The 18,840-nt window shown below is 35.9% G+C and overlaps 1 protein-coding gene across 12 annotated transcripts in view; it reads left to right on the forward strand.

Moving 5' to 3' along the window:
- The window catches only part of Dnc (phosphodiesterase dunce), a 367,304-nt gene that overhangs the window by 238,253 nt on the left and 110,211 nt on the right, over positions 1–18,840 (forward strand). Inside the window, exons 1-2 of one of the 12 annotated variants that reach the window (XM_072017673.1) lie at positions 2,000–2,366; positions 14,245–14,814. The exons of the other annotated variants lie outside the window; for them this stretch is intronic. Of the exons in view, the coding sequence (XP_071873774.1) occupies positions 14,588–14,814 (227 nt within the window). The 5' untranslated portion in view covers positions 2,000–2,366; positions 14,245–14,587. Of the gene's footprint in view, positions 1–1,999; positions 2,367–14,244; positions 14,815–18,840 lie in introns of those variants that run through there. 12 annotated transcript variants of the gene reach the window in all.

Consider the following 18,840-nt stretch of genomic DNA (forward strand, 5'->3'; position numbering starts at 1 on the left):
TTATTTATGTCCACGCATGAATATTTCATAAAAAGGGACTTTTTGTTGAAAATACTCACAATCCGTGACCTGGAACGTTTTTCGAAGTGACACATCACGTTGCTTGATGCTTGCATGACTTTATATTATTACTTCATCCCTTTGGTCGCTAGAATAGTCATTCCAGTTATTTCGATGTATTCAAAAATTAGCAGAAATTATTACTTCAATTTAGTTCTCTCAATTCATGTTTTATTACTTGTATGATCGCTAGCGGACGATGTGTTTACTTGTTGCATGCAGTATATTGCACACGTGATATAAATTTAACAGTGCAATAGGTAATAGGACAATTTGTTAATTACTTAACACGGATCTGTTTGATCTATGTTCAATTTTCTGTTTTACCCTATCATCACCCTTATCTTGGAAATCTTGTTTCCCTGTTTTATCGATATTGTCGATAAATATGAAATTCGATTGGAATTTTTGCTAACATTCGTATAGCCACTATTGCGCTGTTATGACTCATTAATGTTTATTCATGAAACCAGGTATTAATCATGTGATTCATTCTTTGTTTCAGGTAAGTCGTTATTATGGTTGCATTAAGTACCGGCGCAGTTCCATCCACGTGGTCATTTTCAGTTTACGTAAGCAGCGTTAATGGTGAGGACAAATTTTCAGTGTCAGTTATATGAGACCAGATGCCACTATGGATCTCTTATGGATTTAAAGAAGGAAACCTTCGAATTTCTATATTTCCAAATCACTAAAATTCTCCAAATTTCTCGATCCTCCAAACATCGACATTTTCAGTTTTTCAAATTTCTGTCCAGATAGTATACAATGTTTCTCACGTCTCTGATTCGAACCGACTAGAAGAGAAGGAAAACGTAGAATTCGTTTTCCTCGTATAATACGAACTGAACAAGCGCTCGTACGCCAAACTATGTTTGCCAAACTATCGTCGACCACGATCAAATCTGATTTGCACACACACGAGATATCGTGTGACTGGTTACGAAAAAAGAATCGGTTTTGTGCAATACACGGCGAACCAGCTACCTTGGCTCGTTGATTCGCGTACGAAAAACTGCGCTCTTTACTCGAGAAAATGTATTTAAAAAATGTTCCTTATTTTAGACACTAATTCACCGCCTGCTTTTATTAAATATTCGAATAGAATATATTTCTATTGAAAGATTATTTGACACACGATATCGTTAAAACGGACTTCTTTGATATAAATTTTTATACACAATTATATGAAAAATGGAATAGTAAATTGCAAATTAAATACAAATGGTAAAATGGAAAGTAATAAATTGGGAGTATTGTTGGTGACATAGTGTAGAGGATAATTGAAAGGAGAGAAACAGAAGTATTTTTGAAATTTTTTATTCTTTTATTCTATCGTGACACGAAACGTAAAAATACAATTTTACGGAGAAATTTGTATCATTGGCGTGTTCTAAAGATATTTAAAAATCGATAGGTGGCCATGAATAGATAATCGACGACGTTAATGGTAGGAAGATGTTTAACCATGATAATTTCAATTTAATATGTATAAAAGTATACATCGTATTTTGTTTAAATTCTGCAATTCATCAAAATCTTATCGAGACAAAATTACATTAATTGTATATAAACATCGTTAATTATTAACACTTGATAATAATTATGATAACAGTATAAAAATTAATTATACCAAAAACGTTATAAAATAATAAAACAACAAGCATACAAATAAATATAATGGAGAAAAGTAATATTAGAAAATTAGAATCGAATCTTTGGCAAGACCAGGGCGCTTCGATCGGCAGATACGGGACTAATAGCTCGCATTTAAAGCGTGCGAAGATATCGCAAGACAATCGATTTCTTTCCTTCTCACTCTCGCTGACAAATCCTCGACAGTTTCGCTCCGAACCACCTCTTAGTTTGTCCTCGTCCTCGCGTCGACAGTGCCTCGTATCTCGTAAGTCATAATGCAGATTGATCTACTTTCGTTTCGAAATCGAGCGACCGACAATTACGATCATCCAAACGTGAACACGCATCTTCTTGCCAAAATTCATTTCGCTTGCGATCAGCGTTTTCTTCGTGCATATTCAGAGTGCAACAGTTATCGCGCGAATATAAAATGAATATCATGTTTCGGTAACTTTTTTGAGAATTATGTTCGCGGAAGTTTTCTACTGTCTGAAATTGTCGTTTCATTTGAGATGGAATAGTAGATTCTACGAGTGGAGCCGGTGCAGTGGAATAAAAATATCTCGAACGATGACAGTAGTGTTGTGACCAATGACTGTGGTGAATAATTGTTTTTCGAGGAGACTTTATGAATATGTTGGAAGTTATGATTGAAACGAATAATCGAGGTAACAGAAATATCGAATTTCTCGATCGAGTGGAAAATTTGGAACCTAACCTTCATCTTATTGTCAGATTCGAAAGAGAGGAATGACTACTTGCCATTATCAGAAATTTTTGTGGTTATGAGCGAGGTTAATTTGCTAGAATATTAAAAATAATGGCGAAGACAATAAGTCTTAGAATTAATCGATGAATTTAATCTTCGCTTTAGATTAGAAAAAAGGTGAAGATCAATATTCGCGGAACTTTGTAGTTATAAAACTAACCAAAAAGATAATAATAAGAATAGTCGTAAGAAATGTGGTGAAAGTAACAAAAATATGATAATTATAATCGTAGTACGTCCAAATTTTCCATTTTTACCGAACATTTGCGATTAATGGGTTATTAGCAAATTACACGGTATAGAGCACGTGCTTATAAGATTGATTGGCTCTTTGAACATTATTACGTTAATGTTGTCAATTTGTAAGAAACTTTGTTTTATCATTATACGTAATTCGACTTAAATTTTTATTGAAGAAGAAATTAATAATAAACCCAATGCAAATTATATTTATCGATTTCCCATCTCCATATAAATATTTGATTTCCAGTTTTTATCAGAACGTAATTATAACGCACATAAAGTTTTTATTGGCATCGTTACTTATTATTCATTATTAACATAATGGACAAACGGAGACAATTTAATATCGTCGTAAATGTTTATATCCCTTCGTTATAATAACAACGCATTTTGTTAATAACCCTCGTGACCATTTTACCAAACGATCCACGTAACGTCAAATTAATTCGAGATATCCGAGTATTAGTGAAAATGATCGTTAAACCTTCACGAAACTTGCCATTAATATTATCGAGATAAAATAAACGAAAGAGAATATAGAAACAGAAAGTCTTATTAGAAATTGAGAAATACCGAGGAACATTTAATCGAACTTATCGTAACAGGTATATTATTTATAATCGATTTTCAAAATTCTCAAAATTTTACAATACGATGCAAAGGATAATATAATCCTCAAAAAATATGAAAAATAACTAGAAAGTGATAAAAATTATAGCGAATGGCGATGCTGGTAAACATTCGATAGATTTGAAAATAATTGTATAATACTTGTTACGTTACGGAATAATTAAATAATATTTGATACTTTGGGAAATAATTAAACGATATTTAATAGATTAAACGAACCTTCCTTTAGCCATAGAAATTTATGTTCATAAAAACATAAATTTGCATAAATCTCCATAGTCCGGTTATATTAATTAATTCGCTCAAAACTACGCAAACACGCACAAACAACAAGGAAACTAATTTCGATTCGAAGCACGTCATCGTACTTTTTAATTAACAATTTCGAGGATAGCGTAAGAGATCGAAAGAACGACTGAAAAGTTGCAACGATCGATCGCTGCAAAGTAGAACGGTCGTCGGTGGAATCGTAGAAAGTCGAGAGCAGAAAGATAAGCTTGGTTTCCGGCGTCGAGGCGTGCAACAAGAGGCGCGTGTGCTTGCGCCGGAGGTTGCGTCGCGGCGCCTAGCGTCGCGTGATCATGAACGCGTGTCGTATGCGCTTAGTTCGCCTCGATTCACGTGTTGGTGCGGTCGTGAAACGTGTTCTCGCCATTTCCGTTCTCTACCCATTCCGATTGTTCACTCGCGCGCTGTCTTTTGTCTATTGACACACAAGTTGCAATTCTCTTAACCGTAAATTTTACTTTTCCAAATTTTCGTGTCCTTTACAATTTTGAAATAAGGACTTGACTGATCCTCGCTTTTACCAGGTTTCCCTCTGAACGTACCGTTTCATTTAATTGTTTATACACGTTGGCGATATTTTTCAGATTCTTTTTTCAACCTTCCAAATCGATTTTGGTTACTTTTCGAAGATTTTGGAAACGCAATTGGGACTTTTCCTCCTGGATTGCGCATATTTTCGAAATTCGTTTTCATATTACTTTTATCGTTTTCCTTTTATTCTCACCCCATTAAGGTGGAAACCCTCCTTCTCTAAGAGCTGTGAATATTTTCGAAATTCCTTCATCGTTTTGTTTCTGTACGAGTTTTCTAAGCTAAATTTTGAGTTCTTTGATAGATTTTCTGACTGATTGGATTCTTCTTTTAATGATTTACGTGCCACAATTCGAACCTTCGAAACTTTTTATTTCATTTCGACTGTCCCAATTTATCGATCTAAATCGGCAATTCTATGTTAAATTTTCTTTCGTTCAATTGAAACGTGCGAAAAAGAGGCAAATGTTGTGAATATCTTCGCTAATTAATTAATAAGAAGATATTCTAAATTAATAATTAAAAATTCTTCAATAACTAATCGATAAGATTTAAAAAGTGGTAGATAGACAATATGATATGAAAATGTGTATTGAAACAGTTATGTGAGTCGAATATTGAGTTTCTGTTCAATTAGTGAAACAAGTATACATTGCGTAACGTGATGATGACCAGTCGTCGTAAACGAGATTGTAACAAAAAATTCTTTGTGCTCTGACGTAATACTGACGTTTACTTTCGCTCTGGTAATTTATTACCATACACTAAGACTCGTTAAAATCGATTTCATTGTTCTCTTCTACAAATATATTCGTTGGTTCGCGTTTTCCGATTATAATAAATATGATTCATTTTTCATTCCAACTAGACAGATATGGAAAATAGTTAATGCGCTATCGTCGGAGAATTAAAATTCACGTCTAGCGTAGCAATGAAATTTTAATGCGATAATTAACGATTTCTTCAACGCTGATATCTCACGTGACTCGGAAATATATATATATATATATTTTTTTTTTCGCTGTGTATTGCTGTTAGAACAATTGCAAACAAAGAGGATACGTTACTACACATTATTCTTTCAAATATTTTTTGTTGCGTACAACAGAATAAGTAAAAAATACCTGACCAATAAAAATGGAATTTTTTACGAAAATTTCAACTACGATTTTAAACACGCGACCTCGCTTCACAAAGGCAGGCAAATTAAAACAAAGAACCTTTTGTTCATTTTTCGGGTCGAAACACAAAATATCGCGAATATTTGATTTCTAGAACTTCGTAACTAACCTTCTGATCGTCACTGGGCAGTAACTTTCGTACGTCGAATTATAGGAGCTCGCGTTCGCTGAAAATGATCCAATCGGACCAGTTGCAAATGCAAGGACCAGTTTATATAAAAGGGGAAAAATAATACCGAAGGATGAATAACATTTCGACTAGAATTCGAAACACATGAAACCACTTTGCCAATATAGAAATACCGAAACAACGATACTGCGATTCATTGTTTCAATGAACAACGATATATCGAGGCTGTGTAAAATAAAATAGAAAGAGAGGGGGAGATTTTTAATTGAGATTCAAAGCGCGTAAAATCGTTCAACGTTGCCAAACTGAAAAAAGATTAGAGAAAGGACCTTTTATCTATACTTTAACAAGGCATTTCAGTATTCGTTATTTCAAACAATGGACGAAATTTGAAACGAAAGACGTAAATCACGGTATACCAGATACGAAATCATCGTAGCAAACTAAATGAAAATAACAAATTCTTTTCTGTATATTTTCAATGAAAACATCAATTATTGAGAACATTCGTCTCTCTCGTTAACGTTTCCGTGAAAATGTTCCATGAAACTGGATCGCGAATCGACGAGCCCTCGTTTCTGCTCGTAAATTTGCAACCATATAAACAGTTCGCGGCTTGATCGGATGTTTATCAGCCCGACGTTAATTTTGCTTGAGTGTGGTTCACGTGAACGCGAGAGGAAGGTCGTGGCCACGAGCCTGGTCGTTTTATCAAACGCTCGTTAAGTTCATTGAAAATTCAGCCGCTTACACCGTTAGCTACAGAGAGGAGAATCTACGATTGATGACGAAACGACGATTGTTGTTTTACCGAGATCTTGCAATTTTTATTATATCTTCGTTAGGTGTGAAATTATTCTTTCCAACATTTTCGACTCAATTATATTTTTCCGGCTTATTAAACAAATTGTCGTCGCAGTTTGTACAAAATACGACGAACAAGTCTGCGTTAGTACGAATAATTTTCCGTTTCAATCGTCTGTGTTCGTTCGAACGGTTTTTATTTGCAAAAAGTAGAGTAAAATTGAAATATAAAAATTCTAGAATCGTAACAGGGTTAAATCCACACCCTTTTACTGTCTCCTGCAAGTCTCTTAAAAACCTACCATTTTCGTTCTTTTTTCCCATCGTCCCAGTTCTTCTCTTCGTTATCTATCCTTGCAAAGAGATAAAGAGGAAGAGAGAGAGAGAGAGAGAGAGAGAGAAAGAGAGCCACTGAAACTAGATCGATCCAGCAACCCCTGAAATCGATAACCCACGCACGATTCCAGTCTTCCACGCTAGACAACCCGTTTTCACCCGGATACTTGTTGAGCGTGGAATTCCAATTCTCGTAATGGATTCCATCGATCGCCGAGAATATCGAGGGACCCATTGAAAAATCCCTGTCGCAGTTGACCACCGTTTCTCGCTCTCTCCACGCGAATTTAGAATGAAGGGCTTCATATTCGGCGGTTGCAGTGGGTTGGAAGGTGCACCGATGATGCACTCCAGCTACGCGACTGCCTTTTTAAGCAAATCATAGGGGGAGTTTGCACGGGTCGAAGCGAAATGTGCGAGTTACCGAAGAAATCGATGGGGAGGGGTATGAATTTTGTATGAGCTCGCAGAGAGGAATGTTAGTTGCGTCTTGTGACATACGACATTTGACGTACTGTAGTGGGTTAGACGAAAAATGCCGTTGGATTTACAGAGATTTCTTTTTTCTTTTTTTCTTTTTTCGATGTTACAGATACGTCGGTTTTACGATATTTTTAACATTTCAGATATCTCTCGTAGATATTTGTATTTTGTTATTTGTTCTGTTATTTGTATTTACTCTGGTTTAGTTATTTACGTTTGGGATTATTCGTAATAGCTCGGTGGAAGCGAGAGAATTGGTTGGAACTTATCGGAACAATAGAAAGCTCGTAGAAGGCAACGTATTATTTCTGTTTGATTCTCGATAATAGAACTCGCGGTTCTACACTTGCGTGCAACTGAAAGCCTTTAGAAACGCAAATTTCTATATCTGTGTCTCAGGCGAAAAATCCGGAAAAATTAAAGCCGCGGGCGAGTGCTTCACAAATATTAATACTCTGTCTGAGATATCCAGCGTCGAAAACTCTCCGGCAAAAAGGATGACGTCATGCGATTACGCTTGCACCGGATACTTACGGTCAATATTTAGCGATCGAGTCACGGTTCGTTTAAGCCTAGAACAAAGAATCTTCGCCGAATGCCGAGGCTAATTTAAAAGAACCCGCGGCCCCGTGCACGCGATTTAATCGTCCACGATTGATCGACGACAATTGGACGAAACCTATTGAATTGTATGGAGAACAAGAATCGAAGAGTTTCATCGTGAATTTACAAGTGGAAGATTGATAGTCTCTGTTCTTCAAAATGCTCCGAAAGATTCTCTCGGGATGCGTTTCGTTTCTAGGAAGAATTAGAAATTAAGTAGGTTATCGATGCACTGTCGTGTTTTTGCAAGCCTAACGAAACAAATTGAAATTTGTTTCATCCATTAAATACTACGCCAAGTACAGTAGACTATTCATTATTCGAACCAATAGGAAGACAAAACTGTTCGAATAAAGGAATTTTCGGACAGTGGACCAATGCTTGTCCGATATGAAATTTCGTTTGCTCAGATAGATACGGATTAAGATGAATGGAGGAATTTTTTGATTAAATTTATATAATTTATGATTAATTAAGATACTATACTGCTCTCTCGTGATGCATGGTATATTCATCTGTCGTTCGATCTTCCCATTAAATCACGTGCAAACAGTTAATCGAGAAAGTTGAGCGTGGCTTTCTCAGATTTGCACCCTTTAATCTTCGGACTACCAACGCGCAGTCCCGTAATGGGTCGTTTTGGATCCACTTGGTATGCTCCTCGTTTTCGTAGCACTTTCGTGTGTGATTCTCTGCATACGTAATGCAATATTTCCAATTCTAATAATGGCTTTATTGAAAAACTATATAGGAATAGAAATCAATAGCTTTTTACTTATCATTTTTCGATAAATCGTAGATACGAATCAATTAAAAACGAAACATAAATGAACGGTATTTATTCTGCACAGTTATAATAAAACAGATACAATGCAAATACATAGATCCTGCTACAATGTAAATACAATGATTTTCGATTGATCAACGATACGCGACGTTGGCAAATATCACATTGGGTCGATATAATCCCGTGATGGTAAAACTGGGTCAGAAAATTGCCCTTACGAATCTCGATTATATTCCAATCATGAATAAAATTAATACGCGTACTTTTGAATCAAGGAGAACTGCCGCCTATTTGATGTTCTTACTTGAGCTGATCAATGGCTTTATTAGTTGGCCGCAACTTCTGTCGTTGATACATTTTTATGCCCACTCAAGGTCGCCGAGTTGTGCGCGTTCTTTTCATTCGATTTATTGCTTGACAAGAGTATTAGGCAACTTCGATCTCTTTCATCCCGTCTGTATTACAGTGAACATCTTCCATGTACGTTTAAACTTCTTTTGCCACAATTTTCGTACAATTTTCGTGCAACGTAACGCGTTTCGACTGCTCCCGTCTTCAGATTCCTATCTTTCTACGCTAGTTTCCCATTTAGAACAATTTTTCCGATAAACTGCAATAATTTTCTCAACGTAAGTAACAACATAGAGTTACGTTCCTTTTGTACTTTGAACCACCGATGATCTCTTTCCAATGGCGCGAATGCTTGGACACGAGCAACCACCTCTCCGTTACCATTTTCGTTTGCTGTTTCCATTTGTATAAAACCGTCATTATTATCGCCTTTATCGCGACGAAACCATTGCATTGCATCAGTATATGTACGGTTTCTCCACTGTTGCCAGCATCTCGGCGATCTACCTGCTTTAGATAACTTTCAATATCACGTTCTTGGTTTCTAATCCGTCCGCGATCCTCGTGGCTTTCCCAACGTCGCGTATTTGCGCTAATTCTGTCACCATATTTTGATTCGATAGTTAGAACGCTGTTAGTTAGAATTTCGGAATTGACTCGATCGAATGAAAAATGGAACACACTGTATACGAACCACGATGGAATATTTGAAACGAAAAAGGCAGCTGTTACTGGGAAATATTATAAAGTAGGCTCTACTGTACCGTACGTTAGAGTTCTCGTGCTTTTTGGAATTTTAAATGTGCTATTAAATGCAGAAAAATTCACAGTCCAGTTGTCAACAGTCGATTAGATCACGTGCTTTGTTTCTTCCGTACGATAAATTATTCCGGCGAAAAAATTGTCGCTAGCTTGGATCCCTTGCCAAAAAAGAGAAATGAACTGACCGGTCTAACTTTAAAAATCGTATCCCCAGAAGAACCAAATCAGTGTCCCATGTGCAACGCATCATTTTTTTCACATCGTAAAAAATATCGAAGCAATACACGAACACGACTGGAACGTATTATGACAAAATTACGATATAAATTCGCTATATGTTGACCCGTAGCTTCTACGATTTAAAGATAAATCGAGAGTTCAATCGTAAAGAACGAAGCTCAATAGTCTGGATAAGACGAAGACACGCTTAATTGACACATATGTACAATAATGTACGCACTGGAAAATATCATTGAAAATGTGACATCTGCGATGTGATATTATCAATCACCCGGATTGTCTCGCACAGTCGTAGAGCGCCCTATGTACAACGCAGACAGGAAAAAGCATAACGTCGACGATAATCTTAAGTACATACTCACATTGATCTTGTTCCAACAAAACATTATTGACTGACTATGTCGTCAATAATCGGCTTTAATAAAACGGCTTTAAATAAAATAAACAGTAAGAATAATAATCTCGCACCATTACGAGGAAAGATTATCAATATAAAAATGTTGCAGAGACATTCCTCCACCAATTAGAGTCTCGTGAAAATCTTATTTATTTATCTCGATAGTTTACTCGATAGACAACAATTCTGTCGCTTTTCTTCGTTTACGTGTAGCACTGTGCTGTATCCTACGTATTGTTATTATTTTAATAATAATTATTAGTTGTGTGCCGACTAAAAGAGTAGTTTTCCAGGGATGAGAACTAAAAACGAAACAAAAAGAACATTTGAACTCGTTCTTATTCTTCTCGTTCGTAAATCCTATTTAATTACGTTAAAAAACAGTTCTCCGCTTCTGCCGCGAAAAACGTACTCTTCCCAGTCGTATTGCGCTCTTCGCAAGGGCGCGATTTCTTTCTACATTTCGTGTAATTCGTTTTTGTTTGTGAATCGTAACGGTTCGCGGATTTAAGAGTCGTACGCAGTTTCTGACGTTTTTGTGTTAGATGCTGTCGGCAACCGTTGATTTTGACGCGTCAGTTCATTGTCGACAGCGAAGAAATATCCAAATTCAGTAATAGATATCACATAAGAATTAACAACCACCAAAAACCACTGGTTACTCAATTACTTGACGCGACGAATCAGATCCGCAGGCTAAAAAGACATTACTCTTCAGATTTAAACATTAGATACAGCTAGAATCAAACATACGGTAATCATTTATTCATGTTATAGTACCGCGCCAGAATAATTTACTTGTAATTCTCAATGCGAATTTATTGCAAACTAATCCCAAAAAAAATTTTAAATTGAAAATTGCAATGCCGCAACAATCGCTCTCGTCGTACTCTTTAACCCCTCAGCGATAACCTCCATACGTTGCAGAGACTGTCGTTTCTTCATGCTGCATCGGCGTCGTCTACACCGTATGAACTCTGTTCTTTTCTTACTTTATCTTTTCTCTCCTCTGTGATCCATACATTTGCAAACATGCACATTTCGTGGAATTTTATAAATTACTAAAAAAAAAAAAGTTGGCTTATTTTTCTGAAAATACGAGATTAATGAGAGAGGCCTCTATTGTTTGTTTCTTGGATATCGTTGCTCTTCGTGAACATTTTCTAGTTTTTCCAGGTCTACATTTTATGGAATTTTAGAACTGCGAGAAAGAAAAGAACCCAATTTCGCTGAAAATATACGAGATTGGTAGAAATAGTAAATTGGAAAATACCTGTAGATCAGAGAGACGCTACTGGTCGTTTTTATAAATGTCTCGGTTCTTGAGCTTCGCGTTTCATGGAATTTTGGAATTACCAATTCCGATATGACGTGCCAGTGACTATGAGAAAGTGTCTCACTCGAGTGAAATATTCTTCATTACAAAATTCGTTGCATATCATTGTAACGTAGATTGATAAAATATAAAACAAATTAGCAAGTCAATTTCTTCAAGTTTTAGATTTACATCGTTTTCCTAATTATCAGCACATATTTTCCCGAAAATAGCAGTTTATTTAGAAGGACTATTTCCTGTTCTATTATCTTCTTTGTCGAGATTTCGATCCGAAAGGGCCAAGAATCGTCCAGGAAGCGTCTCTGAGCGCGTAATCGACTCCGCGGAGGGTGTCTGATGCTTCTTTGTAGGTGTCTTGTTAATAATAGCACGGGAGAAATGTCACGGACGGTGACATTCCTATTGTGCAGGCCAATATACAGGAATCAGCTTATATCCTACACGAACGCCCCGACTGGTCAAATCATTCATCCGTCAGATCGAGGTTCATGGTGATTCGTGATCTTACAATAGTTCGATCGAACTTGCACGATATAATATTTTTAGAATTCGTAAATTTAATCGCTATTGCTATTATCGTTAAATAATACATTCATAAATATTTATTTGTTGCATGAAATGCACACAAATGTACGCGTACACTATCTTACTGATAATTATTATTGGATCATCGTGATGCAAGTGTCGTAGTTGCATTCAGTGTGTACAGCTATTGTATTCTATTGTATGGCAACATAATACTATAGCGTAGCGCCAAACTATTCCCAAATTATTGCACATCGCTCTATATTAATTTATTACACGAGTACTATATTATATTCCCTAGTATTTTTTCTACTATGTCTTTCGGTGTTATATTTTGTTTCGATGTACTTTATTTTACTGCTTTAGTAGTTTATTTTACTACTCTATCCCCTTTCCTACTTTTCTCTGCTCTGTTTTCTTTCCACTATCCTACTATCTTGCTATAGAACAAAAGATTACCTTGCCAGTCGTTTCAACGTAGACACAGAGTATATAGGTACATGTGAAAGTATATAGGTAGAGAATCGACAACCATAAGCACGTGTCCTTCATGGTTTCCTGCGGTTTTTCAATGAAGAGAATGAAAAACGCGGACACGCGTTTCCTTCGCTGTCGTCAGATATCAAACAATAGATATTGTTCTTGAATCATATCGAACAGTTCTTGTTCTAAATCCGGCGAATAAATGGATCGCGTTATCAAGTTGTCTTTATTTCCTTCGTATCTCTTTTCTCGAACCATTTAGGCAAAGTAGAATCGAAGCCACGGAATTGTTGAAATTATTTTGCATTTAAAAATTTTGCATTTCGATATTTCGATCAGTTTTCGACGAAAGAGTTCAGGAATTAAAATAGATCGAAGATTTGGCTTAAAAAATGAATGAAAAGTTGAATTTTTCCTATGAATCGCTTCGCATCTCTAATTTAGAGAAAAAAAGTATACGTAATTTAAATTCATCCTGAAGTTTTCGTAAATTTTTAAATCATTCTGCCTTCCTTTTACCACCCGTTACGATACAATTTGAATTTTCATCTAACGCTTGAATTTCACTGGAACGACGATTAAATACATCAGCGATAGATGAAATAATATTACGAGGTGAAATGTAACGCGAAAAAGCACATGGTGAGAGAATGGTTTTTTAATTGCAGGAATTTCGTCGAAGCACACTCGACAGGATCGTCCTCGTAATAAAAGTTCATTAAAATCTGCAAATTCCGGTGAGACGGTTCTCTGCGAGACGATTGCATCGCGTTAGTCGATTATTTGGAAAATATATTTTCCTAGCGTGGACCTTTTCCTCTTAATTGGAGGCACCTTATTCCCGGTTACGTAACAATCAACGTTCTGCATTAATTACAATAATTCGTGCGGCCTTAATGGGAGCTGCGCAAGATCCTGTGAAACGAATTTTATAGAAATACGCGGCGCTCGTGTTGCGGATTTTCTGGACGAAGAATTAGATCGTTATTTATTCTTAAAATCGCGAGGACCGAAGAAAGTTTCGAGATCATCAAATATGCACTTTTGATAGGTATATTCGATGGAAGAAGAATTTTTGTGTGTTTTCGTAAAACTGTCAGAGATGTTTCAGAGCAAACGTTTGTCATGAAGAATCGCACGAAAGGATGTTAACTTTCGGTCCGGAGAGAGGAAATAGCTCGACATGTGTTTGTCGAAGGCAAACGTGAGAGGGAAATCGTGAGTTGGAAAATTCAGTCTTCTATTCCGACGAATTTCACATATAAGGTCGATAATACTATAAAATGCTTCATCTTTAACAATAACGGGCAAGACATATTTTATGGCTCTGTGTATCTCTGAATTTATAAATTAATTTTAATAATATCTGTTTACTTCGTCCGATACGAAGTCGTAGTCAGAGAAATTCGAGAAATTAAATCATCTTCCGTAGATTACAAATAAACACTTTTCTCGTGAGAAATGAGAAAATAAAAATTCATCGTTAAAACAGAGATTAGGAAATTTTCAAAAGCGTTGCTAGATCCTCCACGATATTTCTCAATTTCTATCTTTTGCTAATGAAAATTCCATTTCCAAAGCTTCCATATTCGACGAACCAAAGTTAAAACAAACAATTCATCCAACGATCCACTTTAACCATAAACAATTTCAATTTCTCGCGACAGAAAACTTGCATCGATCTTGCTCGAACCTCTTCCAAGACTGAATTTCAATTACGAAGAACCCAAAAGCGACTATCCAGCCTGGATCGTAGTAATCGATCGTTAACGATCGATCAATACGTCGACGAACTTGGAAAACTTGTTAGCATAAAATTACCAAACTTACAAGATAAATATCGTGGTAATAAAAATATGAAATAAAGCCGCGAGGAATTGCTGAGAAAAAACAGTGCAGGTGATGGTGAAGATAATGAAATTGAAAAGTGATCGTGAAAGGTGAAACGGAGACGGTGAACGATCGATGTGTTTGATAGACGAACTTGAACGGGGGCAATGATCGAACACGATGATCGTCTTCTTTTTCTTCGTGTGGATGATGATCAGGTCGCGGGAACGGGAGGACCCGAAGGAAGACTCGCGAAGAGATTCGACGGTGAAGGATAACCGCGAATGTGACGATTCGAGACGCGATTCGAAAGAACCGGCGATTATTGGCCTCACATCGTATATTGACAAGCGTAGATATCGTCTTCGACGACATTCGCGTCGATACTACGTCGATCGTAAGAAGAGGTGAGTGGATTTGACGAATGCGGTTGATGATCGCGCAGATGCTGATGAAAAATGATAAAGCGATCAAATATTGATTGAATATTGGAGACATTCGAATAGATGGATCTGGTATTCTGAAAGATTAGAATGTTAGAATTTAGATAGTGGAAAAATATTTTGGATATTAATAAGAGAGGAGCCAATTAAAGCCAATTTGAGCCAATTAAATAGTAAAATATTGGAAATATTAGAATAAGTGAATCTAATATTCATTGATACTGTATTATGTTACTAATACTAATATTATATAATATTGTTAATATAAAAGGATTGGAATATTAGAATATAGATAATGAAAAATATTTTAGATGTTGATAAAAAGAAGACGAGCTAGTTGAATATTGGTAAATAAGATATTTAAAGTATTAGAAATTATTTGAAAATATACAAAGTCTGACAAAAGTATATTCAAAGTTAAAAAAGCGTATCTACAACCTCTGCTTAAATCAGGTCAACGTTGCTAGGTAGCAGAAAAGTAGTTTATCTATATTTATATTTAAGTAAGAGAACCGTATAAAGAAACTAGGGATATAACAGTTTGTAGAATTTCAGACGACAAAGGTGAAGTCGATACTTATTTGTAAATTGCTAAAAACCATCTTTGACCAGACACATCTATTTGAATCGACGCGGCAGAATATGTTACGTGTGTTAATAATCCCACATTTTCAAATTATAGAATACGTATTACACAGAATAATAATTTTATTAACAGAGGTCTGCCATCAAGTGTCTTTAGATCTCATTGTCTAAAGAAAAAGCCTACGCATTAACGTGGGATTAAAGTGTAGATATAGGAGGAATTAATTAATAAAAATTAAAATATCAATATTTCTTCCTCTTGTCTCGTGCAAAGCAACAGCTCTCGTCTAGATTGTAATGGGCTCGCATCGTGCGGTAGGTAAGCGCCACCGAGCTTGTGCATCGATTACATTAGCATTAGCATTAGCATTAAGGCCAGTAAGTGGATCGGATTTAATATACTTCGTTGGATATAATCTTAAAGGGTTACTAGGTAGGCCCCGGCTTATTTCCAGTGGACTGCTCGCGTAAAGTTGTGCAAGGATCATCAGGATCATTGCCTCTAGCAGAAATACTACATTTTGATTTTTCTAGTGACACGCGATTGAGTGTTGGCTGATCGGTTCACTGTCTTCTTCTTTTCTTTTTCTCGTGATTACACAACTTTTGATTATACAAAGTTTTGGTTGTGCAACCTCTGATTGCACGAGACTGTGATTATACAATTGCTGATTGTACAAATTTCTTTCCTATTACTGAGCACAATGCGTTCAATTATTTCCGATACAACGACAAATACGTAAAATAAACGAGATACGTGAAATATTCTCTTGGCTGTAACTTATGGCTAGACTACTCGATATCGGAATTATTGAATTATTGGAATATTGGAGTAAACTATACTCGAAATTCTTATAGTCATCTATAACCGGACGGTAGTAGCGAACTGGCAAAAATCGTATCGTTGGAAGAAACGAGAAGTTAAAGATCCATTTGATCGATCAATCACCGCGAAACAATAATAAGAGAAGTGAGAACGAGGATTTGAAGGAAGAGGCAGCAGTTGACGCTATATTGGAACGTAGTGGCCTTGAGGAAGACTTCTCACGTGAATTCTTCCTCCGTTTTACGTTCTGTTCGACGAGTTTTTCCACGGGTTTCGCCAGTGCAGGAACGAGTTCTTGACACAAATCTGGCGACCCTGAAGAGCGTGTAGGTGATAAACACCCTTAACAACCGCACGGCACGCCAGCCCCTCTCGTGATCGATAACGAGCTTTCACCCCGACCTTTTCAACTTCTCGCGATTTCTGATCGGTTTTTAACACATAACTGGCAAGCTGGACTTCGCGGAGTTTTAAGAATTTTCAATTTTTTTAATACTTTGGAAAGTACGCAACGCGCTGTTCTGTAAGGCTCGCAAATAAAAAAAAAAAAGCGACAGAACAGAAGAACAAATTAATACAAAATTATGGAATTTCAAACTGAAATGAGGACGAAATTTTGTAAAGGCTGAGGGGAAAAAAGAGAACACGAAGGTTTATGGAATGTAGATGAGAATAGAGTAGATTTATTTATTACTTTGTAATTATTGTTGCGATTGGTAGATTGAGATAAAATCGCTAAACGAAGAATTAGAATTAGAATTGGAAGAAGCAGTTTTGTGAAAATTTGCGACACTCGGACCAACATATTATATATTTGTTTAGTATTTTGCAGTTACTCGAACTATTTGATGACGATTATTTTAAACATTATTTCGCCGACAATTATTTTGAATATTATTTTGATGACAACCAGTTTGAACATTAGTTTAGTGACAATTATTTTAGATATTATTCTCGTGACCATTATTCTGAACATTATTGTAATGACAACGAGTTTGTATAATAGTTCGAATGTTATTTCGAACGATACTTTGATATTCCAAAGTTACAGTGTTTCTTCGAATTTAAGACACGAAGAGGGAGAAATGCAAGTCGCTGGTGGGAAAATAGATTCAAAATTGATGGATGGGTAATTTCACGGAGGGAAAGGACCCACAGCCTAGATTCAAGCTGAATGGTCGTAGGTGTGGCACGTCCACTGTCAATATAATTTTCCATTAAGCGAGCTGAATGGAAAGCTCGATTATGCCTGTAAAATTAGGTCGGCAATGACTATAGGGAGGATTTATTGCGACCTATGTGGTCCTGTATCTCGTGTAAAATTAAACAAACGACATCTCAGGCAATATGAACGAAGAGAATTAATATTATCGTGCCAAGAATAGGATTATTAAAATATTTCACCTAAATATATATACCTACATGTATGTAATAATTATAGTATCTAATATTTTTGTTACAGTTGTACCTACTAATTTAAAATGTATGAAAACTCAGATACATGTCTGGTTATTCGTGCCTTCCCATTAATTATTCCGATAATTTATTATGAATTATTTTATTTTAATTTATCGTAACTTGTATTTGTATTTTACACGATAAAAGCCATTAAAAATTGACTAAGTGGTTCAAGGCGAGAATAAGATCGACAATACTGATTTTATCTCGATGTGGAGGCGGGAAGTTTGATATTTTTCTTTGGATCTAGCTTCTATCATGGCGATATTATCGCACTTCCGCGTCGAGATTATGGTTCAAAAGAGTGTAGGTACCTCGTTACGAGACTCTGTTGTAAATAGAACATTCAATCCGACGAATTATCAGGATTGTAAAATGTAGATCTGTTTTAGTGTGAGGCAAATAGGAGATAGGAACAATTGCGACGTTCTTATTGCCACTGAAAATTCACTAGGATTTAATCACAGTTATCAAGCTGTTAAGTTGATAACTTATCCTAGAGGAATTAGAGCGCGTTCGCTTTTTAATTCCATGCAGTTATTTCTGGTTAATCCATGTTTACAAATATTACGCGAAAGAATCAAGCGATTAATAATGCACGTAATGAGATATATTACTAATAAATATAACAAAAGCAAACTTAAGAAGTCTACAAGGATTATTTCTATACAGTGTGATCGAATTTTGTGATTAGAACAATTGAAAATGGATGGAAAAATGTAAGGACGTACATAATTGTTGTCGTAACAAAGACGAAATATTCTTTGCTACAGAATTCATGAATTATGATTATAACGTAACAAAGTGGAAAAATGTAATAATTATTTTATTAGTGAAACAGAATGTTGAAACGTTGGCTGCTACTGTACCACGAATTTCAATAAATATGCTTTGAGCAAAATTACTAGACTTGTATACTCGTAACAAGGTCTCTAAATTATTCACCAGCGTAGCTTTCAATTAAACATCACCTCCAGCAATTCCTTTTACTTACAGAACGTATCGCTAGACGATACATGTTTACAGACCCTCGTAAAATTTTACTACTGAGATGTTTGAAGCTTTAAAATCATAACAGGATATTGCATGGAAGTATAAAATCTCCAAACAGTATGGCTGCC

Source organism: Bombus fervidus, chromosome 15 (assembly GCF_041682495.2).
Source record: "Bombus fervidus isolate BK054 chromosome 15, iyBomFerv1, whole genome shotgun sequence".
NCBI classification, from domain to species: Eukaryota; Metazoa; Arthropoda; class Insecta; order Hymenoptera; family Apidae; genus Bombus; species Bombus fervidus.